General features: G+C 41.0%; 1 protein-coding gene across 4 annotated transcripts in view; it reads left to right on the plus strand.

Moving 5' to 3' along the window:
• The window catches only part of LOC117484749 (plasma membrane calcium-transporting ATPase 3-like), a 69,720-nt gene that overhangs the window by 17,135 nt on the left and 28,941 nt on the right, over positions 1-23,644 (plus strand). For all 4 annotated transcript variants that reach the window (XM_034133165.1, XM_034133166.1, XM_034133167.1 and 1 more), the window contains 17 exons: positions 20-145; positions 2,636-2,677; positions 2,904-3,068; positions 3,675-3,746; positions 3,857-3,999; positions 4,850-4,982; positions 6,671-6,780; positions 6,970-7,104; positions 10,793-10,899; positions 11,036-11,111; positions 12,802-12,960; positions 13,478-13,657; positions 14,568-14,655; positions 14,740-14,846; positions 15,718-15,909; positions 18,209-18,422; positions 19,610-19,821. In XM_034133165.1, coding sequence (XP_033989056.1) covers positions 20-145; positions 2,636-2,677; positions 2,904-3,068; positions 3,675-3,746; positions 3,857-3,999; positions 4,850-4,982; positions 6,671-6,780; positions 6,970-7,104; positions 10,793-10,899; positions 11,036-11,111; positions 12,802-12,960; positions 13,478-13,657; positions 14,568-14,655; positions 14,740-14,846; positions 15,718-15,909; positions 18,209-18,422; positions 19,610-19,821 — 2,261 coding nt within the window. The remainder of the gene's footprint in view (positions 1-19; positions 146-2,635; positions 2,678-2,903; positions 3,069-3,674; positions 3,747-3,856; positions 4,000-4,849; positions 4,983-6,670; positions 6,781-6,969; positions 7,105-10,792; positions 10,900-11,035; positions 11,112-12,801; positions 12,961-13,477; positions 13,658-14,567; positions 14,656-14,739; positions 14,847-15,717; positions 15,910-18,208; positions 18,423-19,609; positions 19,822-23,644) is intronic.

The following is a 23,644-nucleotide window of genomic DNA, read 5'->3' on the forward strand; positions in this document are numbered from 1 at the left end:
ATTGTTTTTGGTCGTTAAGGTACCCACGTGATGGAGGGCTCGGGCAGGATGCTGGTGACCGCTGTAGGAGTCAACTCACAGACGGGCATCATCTTCACCCTGCTGGGGGCTGGAGAGCTGGAGGAGGAAGGGAAGGATAAGAAAGGTAAGTGAAGGAGAGGAACCAGGAGAGAGACACAAAATACCAACTAAAAATGTTTTGGACTGTATTGAAAAAAGGTTAGAAATAGAAATATCTTTGTTGAAGAATCGGGAAATGAACATTCTAAATATTTAGTGAAACATTAGAAGAACAAATGGTTTGGTTTATGAAATGCAATGCAGTAGTAAACAGACGAAAAGAAGACAGTATCTCTCAAACATCTCTGCCATCTCCATGGACCAATACCTCACACTGCTCTCGAGTCATGTAGTCACACACACATAGATGGATGACTGAATTACCGGGCACAGGCCCATGTGCTGGTAAGATACACACAACGAACACACATCCTGTAAAACAACCTCAAACACAAGAAGGAGAGAAACAAAACAACTTTTACATGTCTGTGCCTAAGGGCCCTCTATCTCATTATCTGGCAGTGTGTGTGTGTGTGTGTGTGTGTGTGTGTGTGTGTGTGTGTGTGTGTGTGTGTGTGTGTGTGTGTGTGTGTGTGTGTGTGTGTGTGTGTGTGTGTGTGTGTGTGTGTGTGTGTGTGTGTGTGTGTGTGTGTGTGTGTGTGTGTGTGTGTACAGTGATTTGGCTGCCTAACTGATTGCAGATAAGAGCTCCAACCGGAAAAACAGCAGTTTAACCTCATCGATAATTTAGACCCCATCCTCATCCCCCTGACCCCCCCCAATCCCCCCTCGTTCTCCCTCTCTCTGCCTATCTGTGCCTCTCACTCGCTCTCCTGTTTTTCCCTTTGCTCTCCCCTGTTTTTCCCTTCCCTCCCTTAATCTGAGAGAGAGAGAGAGAGAGAGGCAGCAGATTGAATCAATTATTGAGAGAGCGGGGGAGAGTGGGGGAGCCGGTGAGATTCAGGGGAGAGTGTTGGTTGGTCAATGCTCGGAGCATTAGTGTCTGCTCAGATTTGTTTAGGAGGAGCCGTGCAGTCAGAGCAGAGCTGCAGACAGCATCAGAAGCACTTAAGGTTAATGTCATTACCCAGGCACTCTCCATGCCTCCACCAGCTCTCCTCATGCATGGGCATGTGTGGCGTTTGTTTGAAAAGGACAAAACACATCCTGGAATGCAGTGGTTTGAAGTAACTAAGTACATTTACTAAGGTACTGTTCTTTAAGTTTCTTTTTTTTTCTTTGATCATTAACAACACTAGAAACTCTGAAATGATAGGTATATTAGCAGTGGTGTAAAGTAACTAAGTACATTTACTCAAGTACTGTACAGTACTAAAGTACAATTTTGAAGGACTTGTACTTTACTTAAATATTAATTTGTTTTTGCTATTTTGTAGTTCAACCACACTACAGTTCAGAGGTAAATGGTGTACTTTTCCTCCACTACATGTATTTAATCCCTTTAGTTACTTTACAGATGTGGATGAATGATGTGAAATATAACCAAGTGTTAAATCAGACTTTAGTTCCACCTGGAGTAAATCCACAAGCTACCCTGCAGTATACAAAGGCATTCAAACTAGCTGCACCTTTACCAGCTTTGAGAACACTTTCATGATCAATCATTATAAAACATATCATATATATTATTCTGAAATGGACCAATCTGCACAATGACTACTTTTTATGCTAATTGTTTTTGATTGCAGGACTTCTACAGTGTGGTATTTCTGTACTTCTTCCACCACTGCTAGAATGTAGATGTGACCATCAACAAATCAGCTGATGATGCTTATTTTAGTAGAAAAGTACACTTGTTTTATCAAAGTGTGAGAGGCACCGGAGGATGCACTCAGTGCTGCAGCCTCTGTGGACAGGATCAGTCAGACAGTCATTTACTGGAGATAATACATTATTCATACGACTTCCACCAATGCCATAACTTATTTGTTATTCCTCATGCACTGTGGGTTAGCTATGGGGATACACACTTTTCTTTTTGAATTGTCTAGCATTTGTCATTTAGGTTTTATTCAAATCACCTTTCCATTCTATTTAGTCATGTGCAAACATTCTACTATGCGTACAAACACATTCACTACTGGAGTATTTTATTCTTCCCTCTTTGCTTCTCTTTTGTTCTCCCTTTTTGCCAAATCCTCTCAAAACCTCCCTTCCTCACACACTCCCCTAACAGAGGACAGTACTCAGTTGCTCATCTCCACAGATGCCTCTTTCAGCACAGTCACCAATGGTATGTGAGCATAACGTTGTCTGCCTGCCCCACTCCTCCCCAGCCAATGAATGGACCCCAGCACACAGTGCAGTGAGAGTGACCTATGATGGACTTATACATATGATCATGTCTCTCAGTCTCTTGACCCAGTGTATGAAGATGTGTGTACCTTTATTCATCTTCCCTTTAGTATTGTTTCTTTGTGGTTTTCCAAAAGTGTGTCTGTCAGAAATATGAACTGTTGGTGACTCCTTACATGTGAACACTTCTCTTTCATACCTATCTCTTTCCATTCCCTTTAAATGTACCTTTCTCTAAATCAACCTCCCTTTCTCACAGGAAAACAACCTGATGGAGCTGTGGAGAACAATCAGAACAAAGGTAAAAGTGTGTGTGTGTGTGTGTGTGTGTGTGTGTGTGTGTGTGTGTGTGTGTGTGTGTGTGTGTGTGTGTGTGTGTGTGTGTGTGTGTGTGTGTGTGTGTGTGTGTGTGTGTGTGTGTGTGTGTGTGTGTGTGTGTAACGCTGAATTCAAATGTGGGATGACCTTATTTCATCTGCAGGACTTGATGAAAAGAGTGTGTAAGTGTATCTTTCTGTGTGTTTCAGCCAAGAAGCAGGATGGAGGTGTTGCCATGGAGATGCAACCCCTGAAGAGTGCAGAGGGAGGGGAGGTGGAGGACAGAGAGAAGAAGAAGACCAGCGTTCCAAAGAAGGAGAAGAGTGTGTTGCAGGGCAAGCTCACCAAACTCGCTGTTCAAATTGGCAAAGCAGGTAAAGAACCGTCTCTCCTGACCTCATCAGGTTTCAGCAGGCGTAGGGAACCTTCTACTTCATGAACACATCCATTCTGTAGCTGTCCCGCAGAGCTCCTGGTGCAATGACGTAGAGAAGGCAAAGACATTGTTTATTCTTAAACTTGATGCCAATATATTTTTGCTATTTGTTTTTAAACTATCTTCGTGGTATCTTGCAAAAATGTTGCAAAACCTTAACTTCTATATGCACCAAGCTTTGCTGTTTCATTCTCATCCACAGCATTTTCTGAAGGGCCTTCCTGAGGGCAGAGTTCTTACAAATGGCAAACCCTTAATTACCAAAAAGATATTTAGCAGTTCACTGTATTTTCGGACTTGTAAACTGATATAAAAAGATTATAAAGACACACTCATTCATAATATTTGACTCTAATATGTCCACAAATCGAATTAAACCTGGCTTTATCCAATGTACATGTTCTGTTCTGAACATGATATATGCACATATTAAATAAGACCTCATTAACATATTTCAACATTAAACAATGTTTAGATTCATACTTAAATGCTGGAATGTGATCACACAGATTATTGTTAAACACGGCTTTGAATCTCCCCACAGGTTTGGTGATGTCGGCCATCACCGTCATCATCCTGGTGCTGTACTTCGTCATCAACACGTTTGTTGTTGAAGGTCTGTGTGGAACAACTTCTCAGAATGCACCCCTCTCACGTCTTCCACTGTGCTGAGTATGATTCAAGTTGTTATTTTGCCACAATAATTATTGATGGTGTGTGTCGCAGGTCAATCGTGGTTGGCAGAGTGTACTCCGCTGTACGTGCAGTACTTCGTCAAGTTCTTCATCATCGGTGTCACCGTGCTGGTGGTGGCTGTCCCAGAAGGCTTACCTCTGGCTGTGACCATCTCTCTGGCTTACTCTGTCAAGGTACACACACACACCTGCTTGATGGGGAAAAGAAAATGTGCATGTTATCTTAGATTCATTAAATTAACAATTTCACACTCTACTGATAGCATTTTAAATTATTTTAAACCCAATTATATTATACTTAAATGATGATAACAACAGACTTTAAGCTAAACCTTCTCATTCACAAATGATATTCAAAAACAGAAGGAGCCTGAATTTATATTTCAAATAAAACGATGAGGCTATTTATCATGCCGAATATATTTAAATATGCCAATGCCAAAACAAATGATATATATATTGCCAATTCTGATATGAAAAGCCTGTGGAGTGTGTGGAGGCAGATCAGGGTTTTGAATACATGCACCTACCTGACATGCTTTGTTATCTGCACTGTCCAAATGTACAATATCTGCTTAAAACAAGCACAATAACCCCATCTCATTTATTAATGCAGCTTCATATAAAAAAGAGCGTGTTATTTTCACTCTACCTGTTGGACTTCTTGGCTCTAACGTCAAAAGGGGCTCTTTGATTGGTAGATATGAAATGATTGATGGAGGCCGAACTTTACATCAAGATGTAATTTAAGCGGTGGTGGATATTACACAATAGATTGAGAAGTACTTCAGTGCTTTTTTTGTCAAACTTGTACTTTACATGAGTATTTTCATTGTATTCTACATATAGTCCTACCACTACATTTCAGAGGGAGATATTGTTATTTAAAAAAAGGACTGTATCTGCCCTTGAACTTTTCACACTTAATTTACCCTGCCCTTTCTGCCTTTGTCCTTCTGCCCCCCCCCCCTCTCTATCCATCATCCCCTCCTCCCCCTGCTCCCTATCACCCTCTCACGTGTAGAAAATGATGAAGGACAACAACCTTGTCCGTCACCTGGATGCGTGTGAGACCATGGGGAACGCCACGGCCATCTGCTCCGACAAGACGGGGACCCTCACCACCAACCGCATGACGGTGGTGCAGACCCACATCGGTGAGTGACACCGACAATTTGGGAATGCTTTTATTTTACAAAATGCGGTCTCGTTTTTGTCCTCAAAATAAATATGTTTTCATAGGTTTTAGGAACATAACATGGTCTATACTTAGTTTAAACAATGAGGTTTTTAGGTTTTTAGGCTAATTGAACTAAACTCACCTAATACAATTAGGTGTAATCTGTTGACATACTACATTTTTTTTGTTAGTGTAACTAATTAACAAAATGGGTTCTAATTCCTTGCTCTGAATAAACTGGAAACCACTGGTTATGTTTAAATCCAGTGTTTGACACATCTTTCCTGACATACAGCTGACGGACTGGAGCAGGGGGCGAGTCTCTTTCTTGGGATGTCTTTTATTCGTACTTGACTAGAATTGTTTTAGCTTGGATAGTTACTTCATGTATTTAAATACTGACATTTTGCCTGTGCCAGAACACTCAGTAATATTATAATATCAATTAATATTGTTTAGCAAATTATGCACAATCATTTACATAATTATTAATACATTATTATAAATTAGCATTTATATAATTAATTTGTATTTAGCCTTTATTTATACAGGTGTAAAATCTCATTGAGACACAAGGTCTCATTTCCAAGAGAGACCTGTCAGTGGTAACACTACCACACAAAGTTACAGACAGACAGGACACTAAACACAGAGGCAACACTAAAATACAACATCGTAAAAAAAGTAGTCATTGAAATCCATACAGTAGTCAGGTAAAGCAGGTGCAAACACCCACAGATGATTTCTCCAGTTTTTTTAAAATGAGTTTAAAATCCGTGATGGGTATCAAACTGGTCAGCTTAAGTTCCTGCTGAAGTGTGTTCCAGGTCGAGGGGGCAGAGTATGATATGGCTTTTTTCCCAAGCACCGTGCGAACTGAGGGGACGGACAGAGTGATGTAATGTTGAGATCGTAGTCTATAGCTGTACTGTTTGTGTGATATGTAAGTGGATATGTAGAGGGGCAGCAGTCCAAGCATAGCGGTATAGATGAGTTTGTACCAGTGCAGTGATCTGCGCATTGATAATGATGTCCAGTTGACTAAAGAGTACAGCGTGCAATGGTGTGTGAGGGGTTTACAGTTTGTTATGAATACATTACTATTGTGTTTAATTCACTTTTAATTTACAATTGATCAGTGATGATGAAGTGTTACTTTATGGTCAAAATCAATAAAGAATATGAAGATATATCCAAACGTTATGTTGCTATTGTGGGTCAGGCAAAAAAAGAACACATGATTAAACTCTAAATTCTCCCTTTCAAACACAATGCCCTACTTTCAAATGCACATTTCTTTGTATATTAGATATCAATCTGTAATCATCCTGCATAAACTGAGACGGCGTTGATGACATCAGGTTGCTCTTTTATATTTCTGTCAGTAATACACTTTTCATAGCACCTTGTATACAAAGAGCTCAAGACTCAAACCAATAGAGCTAAACTTAATTCCAATAGTAGAAAAGCTGTTTATCTGTAGCTAGCTATTTCCATTTTCATGTCACAGATGAGATGTGTGAACATATACTAATCTCATCAATATCACGGGCTCTTCATATGATCTGATGTATGACGGAGGAGCAGGCAGCAGATGGGGATTCCTGCAGGCTGACTGTGCAGATTATACTTCATTTGTATTAAAGCTAGATTGTTGTTGCCCAGGTGACGTGCACCATCGTTTGGTCCCGGACCCCGGTCAGATCAACGCCCGGACGCTGGATCTGTTAGTCAATGCTATCGCTATCAACAGTGCCTACACCTCCAAGATCCTAGTGAGTCACGCACACACAGACACACACTGATCTGGCTTTGTTCTTCTCTTCAGGAGGCCTTGGTGCGTTTCCCTGCTTTATTTTAACTTCATCCTTTTCTTCTTCCTCTTGCCTCCCACATCTCCTTTCCTGACCTTCTCACTGCCCTAACCTACCACCCCAACTCGCTTCAATCTTACCCTGGATCAGCCGCCTGATGTGGAGGGGGGACTGGCTAAGCAGGTGGGCAACAAGACAGAGTGTGGCCTGCTGGGATTTGTTCTGGACCTCCAGCGGGACTACGCCGCTGTCAGAGAGCAGATCCCCGAGGAGAGGCTGTACAAGGTGGGCAAACACATCCACATCCACTAGCTTCAGTGAAGGTGTTATATACTGATATCTGATTTGCATCCTGTAATCCATAAATCCGCATATGTCCAAAAGGCAATAGATACGCAGTGGTGGAAAGTAACTTAGTAACTTAAGTACGAATTTGAAGGGCTTGGAATATACTTAAAGGAGAGGTGTCATGCTTTTCCGGTTATTACCCGTCCCCTTGTGTGTTATGAAGGTTTTTATGCATGTAAACGGTCTGCAGAGTCAAAACCCTCAAAGTACACCCTGTAGGGAGTAAAACTCTAACACAGAAAAGACCTCCCCAAAATGCCTCGTTGGAGATACGTCATTGTTCATTTGATTCTTCCATTTCGTTCCGGGTACGGCATGATGTCAAGCCGTACCCGGAACGAAATGGACCAATCCGTGGAGCCGTTACGTTACGTCCGCGGAGCCGTTACGTTAAGCCCCCGCTGATTGGTCCAAATTGACCAATCCACAGACTTCCTCACACACACATCTGTGTGCAGGGAACAGGCAGCTCAGCTGATTTGGCTGGAGCTTTGGGAGCTTTGGGAGCTACAACGAGCCGTTAAAGGCAGAGAGTGAAATTCAGTGAATACACGTAGTTTACAGAGATGCTGTATGAGAAACCAATGTGAGTTTGGAAAAATGCACAGTATAAATCTATTTTAGTAGACCTCAACAATGGAATTATGATCAGTGGAAATGGCCATGACACCTCTCCTTTAAGTATTTTCTTTACACTTTATACTTTTACTCCACTACCATTCAAAGGGAAATAGTGTACTTTTATTTCACTACATACATTTTACAGCTTCATTTACTGCATAGATTCAGATTTGTACACACAAAAGATAATATAAAAAAACACATGTTGATTAAATTAACCAACAATATATTTAAGTCCATCTATGTATTGACAGAAAAGTCATTTTTGCAAAATACATTTCACAGCTCCAATTTTTCAAATGTGAAGATTTGCTGCTCTTACTTCTGCAATGAGTTTGGCGTAGAGCACGCTGAGGTCTATAGATGTTCGCTCATCAGACACGAGGAGAGCTGGAGCTTTGATGGCAAACACTGACGGTTTATTTGGAGCTTCGGCCGGAGAATTCACAAGACATGTCACGGGCCACGAGTTGACCACACGGTTGAGATGCCACAATCAATTCTGAAGAACCCTCCTGTAGCTCCAGGTTTTAACTAGTTCAGAGTGTAATAATCAACATTCTTCAATTGATAGACTAAACAGCTGAGGACACTGAATCACATTTGTTGTCGCTTATGGCTCGGGCTCCCGAGAAGGATGTGTTCCAGGTGTCCCACAACAATAACTATCTCTGACCGAGAGTTGCCCGGTCATAAACTGGCAACATCAACAATATTCTAGGGCAGCCCCTCCTTATGGGAGATAACGGCTGCTCAAGGTTGGTCAGCTGCGTCAGAGGGCGAAGGAGGACATGCAGGGCAAATTATTCCCCAACAGTTACTATATTGATGCTCTTCTGGATATAAACCAAACAGAAACAACTTTTGGGTGAACACCTTCATCTTTCTGCACTGCCAAATACAGTCAAACCATGTTCCCCCTTGATTCTGTGCATTTTGTGCATATATTTGTGTTGTATCGGTTCAAATCAACCGGGGTCACATATGTTCACATCAACCAATTTATACTGCATACGTTTAGGTTGTGTATTTTTAGACCTGTTGTGAGCAGCAATGAATACTTTAACTAGATGTTCCTGATCATACTTAAAGGTCTCCTATTATGCTATTTTTAGGCATATATTATCGGTCTCAAATATATAGAATTATATAAAAAACATGTCTATGATGTGTTCTGCTCAAAATACCAAACAGATCATCCATTTTAGAAATCCCTCATATCCCTCTATTCCAGCCCTGTTAGAGAACAGCTGATTCAGGGTCCTTAGCTTGAAAAAAAAAAAAAAGAGGAGGGGGAGCTTGTGCCTGCTCAGAATTCTACGAGATGCAGCTAAATGCTGCCGTGATTAAAGTCAAAGTCAAAGTCAGCTTTATTGTCAAAATGTCTACATGTGTTATACATACAGAAATCTAGAAATACCGTTTCTCGCAGTCCCACAGTGTGATATATATACATAAAACAAGATACAAAAAGGGCCTAGATAAACGGGGTATAAAACAAAGTAATAGTAATAATAAGTACGAGTTAATAATATCTTTTTAAAAACACAATTCACAGAACATGAATTGACATTAATGCAAGTATTCTTTAGTGCAGTTTCAGTGCAGTAGCAGCGGAGATGGGTAGAAAAGTGACTGGTGCTGGATGAGGGAAGGTTGTGTGTGTGTGTGGGGGGGGGGGGGTTAAAGTCCAGGTCCATTTGGGGCAGGAGGGAAAGGTGGGAGGCAGGGTGGAGAGGTCAGGGGCGAGATGTCAGAGGGGGGAGGGAGGGAGAGAGGAGAGAGAGGGAGAGGAGGGAGGGAGGGGAGAGAGTTCATATCATGTTCCAAACCACATCAAGCATTATTTCTGAAACAGTATGGAGCTCAATGCTTTTTCTCTTACGGGTTTACCGCAAGGTGAGTTCCTTTTTTATTTCCTGCTTCTTCACACACATGCTCTGTGCAGTACAGGTTAGCTCTGAGTGTTAGCGATGCTTGCTAATGTAAACACAGACCATATTACGTCCAAACACGTCGGGCATTGTTTCTGATAGCGACGTTTCTGATAGTGCCGTGGGTCCACATTTCCGATATTACGTCATATCGGACGCAAATCTGGATCAGCTCTGTTGTACCCCCGTTTTTAGAGATTTGGGTACGTAGGAAAAGAGAGAGGGTTTTGTTTTCTGACACTTTGTGAGTTCCCTGACACACCGGGGACACATATTTATGTATAAAAGACATCAGAAAGTGCATTTTGCATGATAGGTCCCCTTTAAATACCGTTTCTTAAGTACAATTGTAGAGAAAAACGTCTTTACTCTCCCCAGTATGCATGTGTAGCGCCATGAACTGAGTGACTGCATGCTCCACAACCAATACAATACCAATGCAGTAGCACACTGACATCACACATCTCTATCAAGGACTATGGTGCATTCACATGCGACTTGGAAAGTCCTCAGGGTCGTTCTTTAGGTCGTGCAAACAACATGGTCACTACAGAGAAGATGTGTAGTAATGTATTGCTCATTTTAACAACACCTTAATATGTTTCAGAGTTTCTGTTCTCACACGAGGGGGTTTTACTGTGGTTTTTCCTAGTCGGGAACAAACTTTTAATATACTACATGAATGCAGCACAAATGCCATATTGTGCAATTCCAATAGAACTGAAACCTCATTTGCGTATCCGCCTTATGATTATATCTGCTACAACATTTCTTAGCCCATGCTTCACCCTTACCCAAAGTTTAATGAAAATCAGGTTAGTAGTTTTTCCGCAATCCTGCTGACAGACAGAAAGAGCTGAAAACATGACTTACTTGGAGGAGAAAATAATCATCATTGGTTATAAAAAGTCTTTGCTAAACCCACATTGGATCTAACCAAAACAGTGACAAACATGTGTGTGCCGCCCTTTGCTTGCAGATCACAGTACACAGTACAAACATGATACATGTTCTGTCTATCTCTACTCTGACAAGTCTGGATCTTACCTGCCCACCTGTCTTCCTCTCAGGTGTACACATTCAACTCAGTGCGTAAATCCATGTGCACAGTGATCAAGCTGCCTGATGGCTCCTTCCGCATCTACAGCAAAGGAGCCTCTGAGATCCTGCTGAAGAAGTGAGTGTGGGAGGAAGGATGGGGGAGGAGGTGTGGAGGGGAAATGTGATAGTTAAACACTGATTATTAGATTGTGTTTAAATAGAGAATGTAAAAGACCAAAGATGCTTTGCTCACGAGTGTTTCTGTCCTCTAGGTGTTCCTTCATCCTGGATACCAATGGAGAAGCACGCATTTTCCGCCCCCGTGACAGAGATGAGATGGTCAAACAGGTGAGACTTCAGGAATTAACACTCCAATGTGCTGAATAGTATCTTTACAATATCTTTAATTTGGACCTGGTGAAATAGGGTTTAAGATGCTGATCCTGTCCCCAGCCGGACCCCTTTGCTACATGTCATTTACCACTCTATCTCCCCCTGTTTCCTGTCAACTCTCACTGTCTAATGCAGGCCAATTCCCCCAAAACACTAAATATGAAGTTAAAGCTAGGGAATGTTTAAATTAGACTGAAAGCTTTTAAGGCTAATTTGTTCTCTTTTAGCTCTGCTTTTGGTCTGCACCAACTCCTGCTTTTGGTCTGCACCAACTCCTGCTTTTGGTCTGCACCAACTCCTGAGGGAAATATCTGGCACTTAGCTTCCTAATACTCTGATGTTCACTACATTCCAGTTAACCCTGTCTGTTTGCTGCTGAGCGTACAGTGGGGTTTTAAAGCTCTTTCTGGAAACAGCTGTCCACTGTGTCCAAAAACAGACACTGAGAGTGGTGAGAACTAACCAAAACTCATCACTTTAAGTGACCCTTTGACCATTCTCACATTGTTATAGTTTTTTCAATTTAACCAATGTGTTAGCGTTTGTATTTTTTTACTTTAACAGATCCAGGCCAGCTGTTTACCTCAGAGTCCACTCTTTGTGCTAAACTAAGCTAATCTGGCTCTAGTTTCATATTTAGCATACAGACATGTCATTTCTTGACATGAAAAAGAATAAGAATAAATAACCAAATATTTATTAATGGTCCCATGTCATGGCCATTTCTACTGATCGTAATTCCATTGTTGAGTTCTACTAGAATAGATTTATATTGTTGAGTGTATGGGTACAGCACCCCCATCTGCGAGGCTCCACTAGCACCCGCACCCCCAAATGCGGCGCACCTACAGTGTAAGCGGCCCCCCCCCCCCCCCCCCCCCCCAGCGCGTTACAGTTTCGCCACTGAGAGAGTGTGTGTGTGTGAGGAGCTCCACGGATTGGGTATGGTCACGTCACTGTACCCAGGAAGAAAAAGTGAAATCTCCAACGAGGCGTTCTGGGGCAGCATAGACAGGTCTTTTCTGTGTTAGAGTTTTACTCTCTAGAGGGTGTACTTTGAGGGTTTGTGACTCTGCAGACCGTTTACATGCAGAAAAAGCTTCATAACACACAAGGGGACGGGTAATAACCGGAAAAGCATGACATGGGACCTTTAATATTAACATTTTCCTTTAAAAAAATGCACAGAAATTGAGCATATGACTACTTTGCTAGATCAGTCTAATTACATGTGAGTACAATCTTTAGCAGCAAAACACATGTTTTAATTCTTCACATAGCAGATTAGCCTATGCAGGCTGCACAAGGAAGGAAGGTTACATTGACTGACAGGCTGACTGACATAAATGGTTCAGGATTAACAGTTTTGAACAACTTTATTCCAGCTCAGTAGTTCAGTTTGCACTGTAGCAGCTTTGTGTCACCTCCTCTTTACATCATACGTCCCTCTGCTGGCTGCAGCAGGCCAGGGGCTTTTCCCTTCATCCCTGTCATAGAACATTCTCACAGAATAACACAAAAGGTCATCTGACACAAACTTCCCCCTTGTGTTTAATTTGTATTCATCAGATTATGGGAATGTAAATGAAGCAGTCTGTGGTTTGATGCGGAATGAGATTTTGTGGACCCCCTCCCTGAATAACAGGTGATCGAGCCCATGGCCTGTGAGGGGTTGAGGACCATCTGCATCGCATACCGTGACCTGCCGGGGAATCCAGAGCCAGACTGGGAGAACGAAGCTGAAATAGTGACGGAGCTGACCTGCATCACTGTGGTGGGGATAGAGGACCCTGTGCGGCCTGAGGTAGGAGCAGTGCAGTCTGGGTGAGACTAGTTCCACTCTGAGACAGTACTGTCTTTATGTGCAGTCCATACTGTGTGAATAATTATAGTTCTGACTCAATAACTTATTTTGTGGGGGGATGAATTTCCCCTGAAAAAAGAAATCGCAATTAATGTAGTTATTGTCATTCTAAGACCATTTTATGCATCATAATAATGAACGCACACCCTCATATTTTGTTTTAGTAGTAATTGGCTCTATTACAGTGTATTACAACTTATCTTTAGATTTTATATTGTGTTCTCTATATAATATACTTTAATATATCAAGTGTTTTTTAATCTAATTTAATATTCAGATATTAAAATTAGAATGTGAAAAAAATATTAAAATATCAGAAAGAAATCATATAAAAGCACACAACCAAAACAAAACAAAGCATATGTCTGCATCATGTTGGCTCAAATGTTCACACACTTACATAGATCTATTTCATTTTATAATCTAGATGAATTTTAATTGCAACTGTCTCTCTAAGGTACCAGAGGCCATCCGTAAGTGTCAGCGCGCGGGCATCACGGTGCGGATGGTGACTGGAGACAACATTAGCACAGCCAGGGCCATTGCTGTTAAATGTGGCATCATCCACCCCGGGGACGACTTCCTCTGTATAGACGGCAAAGAATTCAACCGACGAATCAGGAACGAGAAAGGAGAGGTGAGCTGGGGTTGAGTAAACTTACATAAAAGTGGTTCCTTTAGTGTTCACATGAAGTATTCTGTCTCTGTACTTCATTAGAATGAACTAGACTGGATATTCACAAAATATCTGTTTGTTACTAGCCTTTAATCTTAGTCAGATTCATGTGTACACGTAATTATATTTTATGCATTCTGACATGAAACACAACTTCTATCTCTTTGCTACATTAACATCTGTTGGACTATTTCCTCTGTGAAATACACATATTCACAGCTCATGCAGGAACTTCTATACATTCCCATGTCAACAGATTGCATATTCCTGTATTCTGTATGTCATTCAGGCATTATATTGTGAAAGGATTTTCTACTCAGAGAACATATAGGTGATGTGAAATCTCCTTCCCTTGGTTTCCTGCTTATGTAGTGGTGGAAGGCAAACAGAGCTCGGCTAAAGGATCAGTAAAAGGATGTTAGAGACCTAGAATAATGTATTTCTTCTGACAATCTGCTCCTCCAGTCTAGTTGGTTTCAGTAATGCACCAAATATTTGGTTGCCAACTCTCAGAACTCCTCAAAAAAATGTCTGCCATTCTGAACTTTGACTTTGTTTCAAAGGGAATACTCATTTAATGGAGTTTGACTTGATTGAGACCATTACCTTTTCATGGCAACCTTTGCACTCACGATGCCTAGACTCTAGAGTTGCTATTGAAAATGTGTAGAAACATGCACTCATGTGATACCAAAAAAGCAGCAGCACATCCCCAGCTCGCACTGCAGCGGCTAGAACCAATTCCTGATAATTTACTCTCCATCCAAGATCCAAAAGTGACATCTATTGAAAGAAGAGAACAGCTAATAGGTTCTTTATGATGTCATTAATCATCACACTCTTTCCCCCCTTTTTTCTCTCCATCTGACAGATCGAACAGGAACGCATTGACAAAGTCTGGCCCAAACTTCGCGTGTTGGCTCGATCCTCGCCAACGGACAAACACACTCTGGTCAAAGGTGAGCTTCAGCTTTATAAACAGATGCACGCCCACATTCATTCACACACACTTGGAGCCCATCTGACCCCCTTTTTGTGTCCAGGCATCATCGACAGCACGGTGTTAGAGCAGAGGCAGGTTGTCGCAGTAACAGGAGATGGAACCAATGACGGACCAGCTCTGAAGAAGGCTGATGTTGGCTTTGCCATGGTAACCTGAAAGAGTATTCACCAATAATGTTTATTTAATGTTCATACCTTCTGTAGCTACAATAATGCAATCACACACTTATATAAATGCATTTTGGAGAACAAATGATCCTAACCTACACACTTATCTCTTATCCCTTTAAATATATTAATGACTTAAAGAGTGTTTTGAAGCGAGGTTGTTTTACATTATTCTCCATAGTTGGTGTGTTACTACAGTACACGCCTGTTTACACCCCCATTTTGAAGAATCTGCTAAGCAATTTACTGCTCAGAAAAATATATTTTAGCCACCTTAATAAGTGGCTTCAGTTGAAGTATACTTATCATTTTGTCAATGCACCTTGCTGTCAGACATCTTGTTGACGAACAGAGGACATAAACAAATTAACCCAGCCAAACTGATTTTTATTGGGGTCTACAATCTGTTTTGCAGCTGCCCAATCCACAGCAGTCCGTAACTTACCCTCTACTGGTACTGCTGTGTGTTTCTCCAAACTGGGGGTGTGCTGACCCCCATCTATTGTCGTTTATACACTGGATAAATACCTCAACACTTTAAAACAACCTAACTATGCTTGCCCTAACTTAAGGTAACTAAGATGGTCAAGGATTTATGACTCGATTTGTACCCTACAATCTATAGATACATATATATTAAATACATACCTAATATATATTGTATTTTATTTGGAATAAAAAATGTTTTAATAGTGTGGTTTAATAGTGGTTATGGTCACGGACCTTTCTCACTTGCAATTGGAGTCAGGGCAACAAGATATTCACACAGTAGCACTCCAACATAATTTGAGTGTTTGCGTGAATCATGTGACGAGTGTCCGTCTGCTCCTCACTGTCTCATTGTGTGTCAGGGTATTGCGGGGACGGATGTGGCTAAAGAAGCGTCTGACATCATCCTGACTGATGACAACTTCAGCAGCATTGTGAAGGCGGTGATGTGGGGCCGAAATGTCTACGACAGCATCTCCAAGTTCCTGCAATTCCAGCTCACAGTCAACGTAGTGGCTGTCATCGTGGCCTTCACCGGGGCCTGCATCACTCAGGTGACACATTTATTAATAAACATACACACTGACACACGTGCATTCATACTCAGTCACAGAGACGTCACTTCTGTGAACATCACTCACCCTCTATCTGCTACAAAGCAAAAAGCTACAATGCTTTTAATGCATTTTTCGCACTAAGCTTATATAAGCATGTTTAGGGCTGCAGAAACTTTGTCTGTAGGGGCTTGGCATGGAAACCAGATGGTCCCTGGTTCAAGTCCCAGAAGGGAACAAGTATGGAGAGTGGACAGGTGCCAGTTTGTTTCCTGTTACTAAAAGTAAAAGTACTTATGACTGAGGCCCATTTTCAGAATCATATATATTTGATTACTTGATTGTGAAGAAGTATTAAGATCCTTTATTACATGGCTTAGTTGAATACTCGATTCTGATTGGTCAATTCAGAACATGTGACACGTTGTTAATCCAGTACAGACAGACCGCTGTCAAGGACTTATTGACCGTTGTTAAGGACGCTCACATATGCAGAAAGAAGTCCGGTCGATTGAACTGTATACAGTTTGGCTGAAAAGCAAACTGCATGCAGTTTGCTTTTCGAACTGGGACAAGAAAACAGCGGAGAAGTAACGGGGCAGAAACCCTCCTTTTTACGCAGCGGTCCAGACATAGACATCAAACGGCGACACATATTCAGTGTGCAGTTCCTTTGGCATTAGGGCAGGGATATCTAGATACTTTCCAAGGTTTGACATAATGAATTGTGCTACTTTTAAAGCAAGCAACGATGTTTTCAAATCTGTAATCAAAAAGGTCCGCAAAAACGCTATCGAAGCAGTTCCTGCCGTTGCTATGTAGTTCAAACAGTAACAACGGACTATTTTTCTTAGCGGATGCAAGCCATTTTAAATCAATAATAGAACACAGGTGTTCTTTTCCCCATAATGACCAAGTCGCTGCACATTATCCCTTACTTACTTAAAGGTGGGGTAGGTAATTTCGGAGAAACCAGCTCGAGTGCGCTAGAATTTGAAAATACACAACCGGAGAAAATCTGCCACTTCCTTACAGAGCCCCTCCTCCAACACACACGAAGGCGCACATGACCAATGAGGGCACGAGATAAGTTTGTGCACAGATGGAAGGCTGACAGGCAGGTAGGCCATCCAGTTATTTTAGCTGGGCCGGCTAAAATGATTGGTCGTGCTTTTTACAGTACTACGGCTTCCACAGATGACATTTTTGTATGGATTTGTTGTCAAAGCACTTCAGATATTCATTGCTATCGGAATGTTAAGAGCATTCCATGGAATATAACAAAAAGTGTAACTCGAGCCGGTTTCTCAAACTTACCTACCCCACCTTTAAGTAAAAGTAGCAATACATGAATGTATAAATACTCCATTACAAGTAAAGGTACAGAAGTATTATCAAGAGTATAACATGTAAAAGTACAAATGCAGAAACATTTCCTCCATATGTGATTTATTATTAAATATATATGACATTATTTTTCATATTGAAGCATCAGGTAGTATTTTACTGTCTCAGACAAACACAATTTCTATACACAAATGATTGATTATAGGAACTTTTTGTTGTATAAATTGTATAATTGGTTTTATCCCCCTTAAACAGTCAATGCATTGGTTTAATTTGAAAGTGTATCACATGTTTTTTAATGCAACATCTTAATCTGAAAAGTCACTAAATCTTGATAAATAATAAATAAATTAATAAATGTAGTGGAGTAAGAGTATAGAGTAGCATATTGTGAAAATACTCAAGTAAAGTACAAGTTCCTCAAATGTTTACTTAAAGGTGGGGTATGTAATTTATTTCAGAAACACTTTTTGTTATATTCCATGGAATGCTCTTAACATCCCGATAGCAATGAATATCTTAAGTGCTTTGACAAAAAATCACCTACCCCACCTTTAAGTACAGTACTTGAGTAAATGTACTTTCTCTCCACCGCTGGTTGTCGCATCAGTAAGACACATGAAGTGTTCTGTTGTCTATAAATCGCACAGATATATTTTACTCAACATCTTTTAAAAAGGCATATCTGACACCGGTTTCTATTTGGGTTAAGATTTTATATTAAAATCATAGTGAAAATGTACTTATAAAATACAATGCATTGATTTAAACAGTGGTTCCCAACCTGTTGGCTTGTGACCTCTTACAAAATACTGTTCCCTTTGTCACACTTTCTATGAGCTGTAAACTGTTCTAAAGGAATCAGGGTCTTCCCACAAACCCCAGTGTGTGTGTGTGTGTGTGTGTGTGTGTGTTGCTTGGTGACACAGATGTTTTGTTACACTCTCTGCAGGACTCTCCTCTGAAGGCGGTGCAGATGCTGTGGGTGAATCTCATCATGGACACCTTTGCTTCTCTGGCTCTGGCCACCGAGCCCCCCACTGAGGACCTGTTGCTACGGAAACCCTACGGTCGGAACAACCCGCTCATCTCACTGACCATGATGAAGAACATCCTGGGCCATGGAGTGTACCAGCTGATCATCATCTTCACCCTGCTGTTCATAGGTACACACACACACACACACACACACACACACACACACACACACACACACACACACACACACACACACACACACACACACACACACACACACACACACACACACACCCACACACAACCACACACACACAGGAAGGAATACAATTTCATCTACTATTAAAACAGCCAGAAATAACCAGCTCTATCATATATATCAAATATATATAAAAAAATAAAAACAATAATTATTGATTTAAAAATAGTATGAAATATGAAATTGTATTGTAATCTGGGCATGGACATGTATTTATATACATACACACATGGAAACCTACCTTCTAAGTTTGCAGTTAAAATACCGTAGTATTTGGGTCCCTGACCAAAAGCGCTGAACTGGATGACTAATGCCCCTTTCACACCAACGCGGTTCCAGGACCGGTTCGGAGCTGGAGCCTGAAAAGCACAGGTTTAATATGTGCAATAAGTTCATTTCAATACGTTTTGCAATAAACATTGAACCAGTCCGGCCCTCGACTAGTACCGAATTTTTTATTTTGGCCCACTGTGTAAATATGTAAGAACTTTTGAATGTAGCATGTAACGACTGTAAAGTTGGTAGTGAAGTCGTCCCATTTTTTCCATTTCGTTTCGACAGAGCAAAACCAAAACGAGTAGCGCTTCAATACAATCGGCCATTGTTGTTGTTGTTGTCGATGTGAGGGGTTTCCGCGCGGTTTGGCTTTATGAAGCAGGCACGCAAACAGTTACGTCACGACGCAAACGATGACGCAATGACGCAGTACCAGTCGGGCTCTGAGCGGTGTGAACAGAGCGGGAGCTGAACCGAAGAACCGGTTCCGAACCAGAAAAGCTCTAGCTCGGAGCTAGAACGGGAAAAGCCTTGGTGTGAAAGGGGCATAACAGGAGGGCTATGCTTTCTGCCCTCCCACCTCCACTCATTTGGTTTGATTTCATTAATGGTCTGTATTAATATTGAATAAGTAGAATTAAAAACAATATATATATGCTAATAACCAAGAATCCAGGACAACAAAAACAAAGCTTTGGTGTCGACACACACATTCACACGTCACATGTTATGTTACAGTGGTAATGGGTTATTTTTCCAGCAGCCTATCCAACACACTTCCTAGTGTACAACACAGCTGATAATTGTGCCTTTTTTCTCACTTCCTGCTTCCTCCACCAGGCGAGCACATTTTTAACATCGACAGCGGCCGCAACGCCCCGCTCCACTCCCCGCCCTCTGAGCACTACACCATCATCTTCAACACCTTCGTCCTCATGCAACTCTTCAACGAGATCAACGCTCGCAAGATCCACGGAGAGAGAAACGTCTTTGACGGCATATTTGCCAACCCCATCTTCTGCACCATCGTTCTGGGAACCTTTGCCGTGCAGGTAAGGGTTATCGCCCTTTAATGTTTCCATACTGTTTGCTGGAGAATATTGTAAGAGGTTTGTTTATGAATTGATGTGATACAGTATGAGGCTGTGGGTTGTGACATGTTGTTGTAAAGTACACCAATGAAAAACAAAACATTTTAAAGAAACATGTTCTACCATCTATCAGTTCAGTACATTTATGTTGAAACGGCAATATTTCTTATTGCACTGCCTGTATGATAAATGGTATTCTACTGCATATTGTATATATGTGGCCACGTTATTAGTTACATTTGAACATTTATTGCAATCCAATACAACAGCTTGCTCTTAGTTTCTATCCTTACAACTTTATAGCATTTTTTTAATTAGCACTGTAAGAAAAGATATTCAGTTTGCAGCTAATTCTCAAATAGTGTCAATGTCCTTTTCGAAGCAGACCTATACTAGACAAATGCCTGGATTTCTAATTTCCTCTGTTTGATACAGTAGGAATATCAGGTAAGCACAAGTATGAAGCTTGCTTTTTTTCTGATCTGCTCCCATTTCCCCATTTAAAGCGTTGTTACTGCATCACATTGTTATTCTCAACTCCATATTCCCTGTGTTTGTTCCAAAGGCAAAACCCTGCTGCATTTCACAATACCTTCGTTTCCTAACATGGCTTTGTTTGTGAAAGGATGCAAGAGCATGTGTTGAAAATATCAGTGACAAAATTGCATAATTTCAGCTTTGGTAACAATGGTTTTAGGCTGTATTTATAAAGCAATAAGAGCTTCAATGGATTCTACAGATAGAGGTTGCATTTCGGTTATGGCCTGTGCTGACTTGGTCACCTTCTTATGTATGTAGTATATTTAGTACAAGGAAGGAAAAGGAATTGGATTATTTTTAGGCCGGACATTGCCTCTCACAATGTAACCGGTTTCACATTTCAAGCTTTAAGAGTCCAACATTACCAACAAAAGGTGAATTGTTTGTTGAATTAACTCACAGAGAATACAGTCAAATGCATTAAGCAGGGAATTTTGCATACACAAAAACATAGTCAAGCAAGCAAATCTGAGTTAGTGATAGAGAGAAAAAGGGACATTTTCCAAAGCTCAGTGCTCGTGGTACTCTGGGGAGAAAGAAGAAAAGAGAGAGCTGGAGGGGACGGAATGTGATATGGAGTGAAAGAGCAACAAAGAGACAGTTGAGAGGGATTTGGAAATGTAGAGATGAGAGAGCTGGTGGCAGCTTGAGAGTTGAACGAGGGAGATAAGTAAGGAAGGGATCCCTCCTCCCTGTAGGAAGATATTACGTTACGTGATACACTGTATCATACTCCCAGTGAGATTTGCGTAGTTTGGTGTCAGGATGATGTGTCACTGATAAACCTTGCCTTTGTTGTAAATGATCATGTTGCTGTTTCAAATACCACGCTTCATCCACTGAGAGAGGCAAGCTTACTGTGGTCTCAGATTTAAGGTTTCAACGCTTATAATTCAGAACTGTTTCATAGTGAATCATGTCAATACCACTTAGATACTTTAAAAAGAGGATCCTTTTATTCATATTGTTATTAGACATTAAATAATTTCTACTTTTTAACTAATCCTTAAAGCTATCAGAATATATTTAGAAGGAAACTGGCATAATAATAATAACTAGAGAATGCAATTCCTGAAGAAATTGCTAGTGGGAATGCTTTATGCTGAAAAGCTGACGCTAAACTGCTATGCTGAAAGGTAATGTGTAAGAAGAAAGTGAAGAATTTAGATTGAAATGATACATGAACACTGGGGGCTTGAATGTGTGATGAGTGAAGAAAAGAAAGTAAAAAGGCTTGGAAAAGCAGCAGAATATTTGAACTGCAAACTTTTGAACTAACGTGATGGTGAATGATCTGTCGCCATGGCAACGATATTTGATGACACCCCATAATACGCTTAGATGCGTTGATGGCTGCATCGTTACCAAACCTGTGAAGTTTTGGGCCGTTTGGAACATTTTCACTGAAATTATGAGAAAACCGTGTTTCATGGCGAGCATTGTGTTGCCATGGCAACAACATTTGAAGAAACCCCATAATTGACGTAGAGCTGTTGAGGGCTGGACCGGTGATATACAAGCGAAGTTTGGGGGCGATCGGACCGTTTCCATTGGACTTACAGCGACATCGTGCTTCATGGCGAGTGGTCTGTCGCCATGGCAACGGCATTTGATGACACCCCATAATACGCTTAGATGCGTTGATGGCTGCATCGTTACCAAACCTGTGAAGTTTTGGGCCGTTTGGAACATTTTCACTGAAGTTATGAGAAAACCGTGTTTCATGGCAAGCATTGTGTTGCCAATGGCAACGGCATTTGAAGAAACCCCATAATTGACGTAGAGCTGTACCGGTGATATACAAGTGAAGTTTGGGGGACGATCGGACCGTGTCCATTGGACTTACAGCGACATCGTGTTTCATGGCGAGTGGTCTGTCGCCATGGCAACGGCATTTGATGACACCCCATAATACGCTTAGATGCGTTGATGGCTGCATCGTTAACAAACCTGTGACGTTTTTTTGCGCCGAGAGAGAGAGAGAGGAACAGTTAGAACTGACTGCTGTCAGTTGGAGTGATGACATCATCGTGTTCCATTACACAGGTGTTTATAGTTGAGCTAACGAGCTCTGTAGAGATCAAAGGTTTGCATTATTCTGAATGAGAGATAAACCTCTTACATGTGAACGTTTTGTGGAAGAACCGTAACAGATATCTGTGAAATTTCAAAACGTGAAGCATGTCAAGGAAGTTGAGTATCTGAAGTGTAATTTTTGTGTACTTTCGGGTTAATAATGTGGCCTTTTTGGCAGTTTAACTAAAGGTGTGCGGCTGCTGCTGTGAGGAAATATCAGCCTGAAATTACAATGGGTTTTAATGGAGACATGTTGAAAGTTTTTGTCACTTCATGCCCTCAAGAGGCATTTTGTCATTTTTCAAGCTACGAGATGTTTTCCTACGTTTCTCATGAAAAATTATGTCTCAGGAATGTAGGGTTTGGGAATTATGGCAGTTTTAAAAAAAAATATGAAGGCAAATTTCAAGATTTCCTACCCTCTAGCTGTGACATCACGCACTCTAGTTAATGTTAAAATCTTAAGAAAGCCTCTTTACCAAGGTCTGAACAATGTTTAATATCTCTAAAAGTAAGAATCAGATTTAAAAGTTGTGTTACACGAATAATGTCAGAAAGATGTGTAACATTTAAAATTTGGAATGAGGTTTCTGAGTGAAAGTATGAATGAACAGTTAGCAGTTGAAGTCGCATGAAGATTGTTCAAGTCTGAAGATTTTCTCCATTGACTTCAATGGTTAAAAATGTGATGAATTATGGGATGTATCTCTGGAATTATGAAAGTTATGAATAATCCAAATGATAGCCATCAATTCCCGACCGAGCTGAATGTTTTGATGTTTGAACGGAGTTTCTGCGATGTTGAATGCAGGAGGAGAAGAGGTGCAAAATTCCGGCGGAATAATAATAATTTTGTCCGTAGAATAACATATAGTTGGAATGCTGTATCAGCATTCCCACTAAATAATAATAAATGGAATTTATAAAGCGCCTTTCAAGGGACCCAAGGTCGCTGTACAAAGTGGTCTGTTTTGTTTTGTCTGTCCATGGTGGACAGACAAAACAAAACAGACAAAGAGGAGCAAACAAAACAAAAATAAAATAAAGGAGGCCGGGGGACCAGGAAAGGACTAGGGTCCGAAGGCCAGGGTGAACAGGTGCGTTTTCAGTGCGGATTTGAAGATGTCCAGTGAGGCAGCGTTCCGGATCTCAGCAGGAAGTGCATTCC

Source organism: Trematomus bernacchii, unplaced genomic scaffold, assembly GCF_902827165.1.
Source record: "Trematomus bernacchii unplaced genomic scaffold, fTreBer1.1, whole genome shotgun sequence".
Lineage (NCBI taxonomy): Eukaryota > Metazoa > Chordata > Actinopteri > Perciformes > Nototheniidae > Trematomus > Trematomus bernacchii.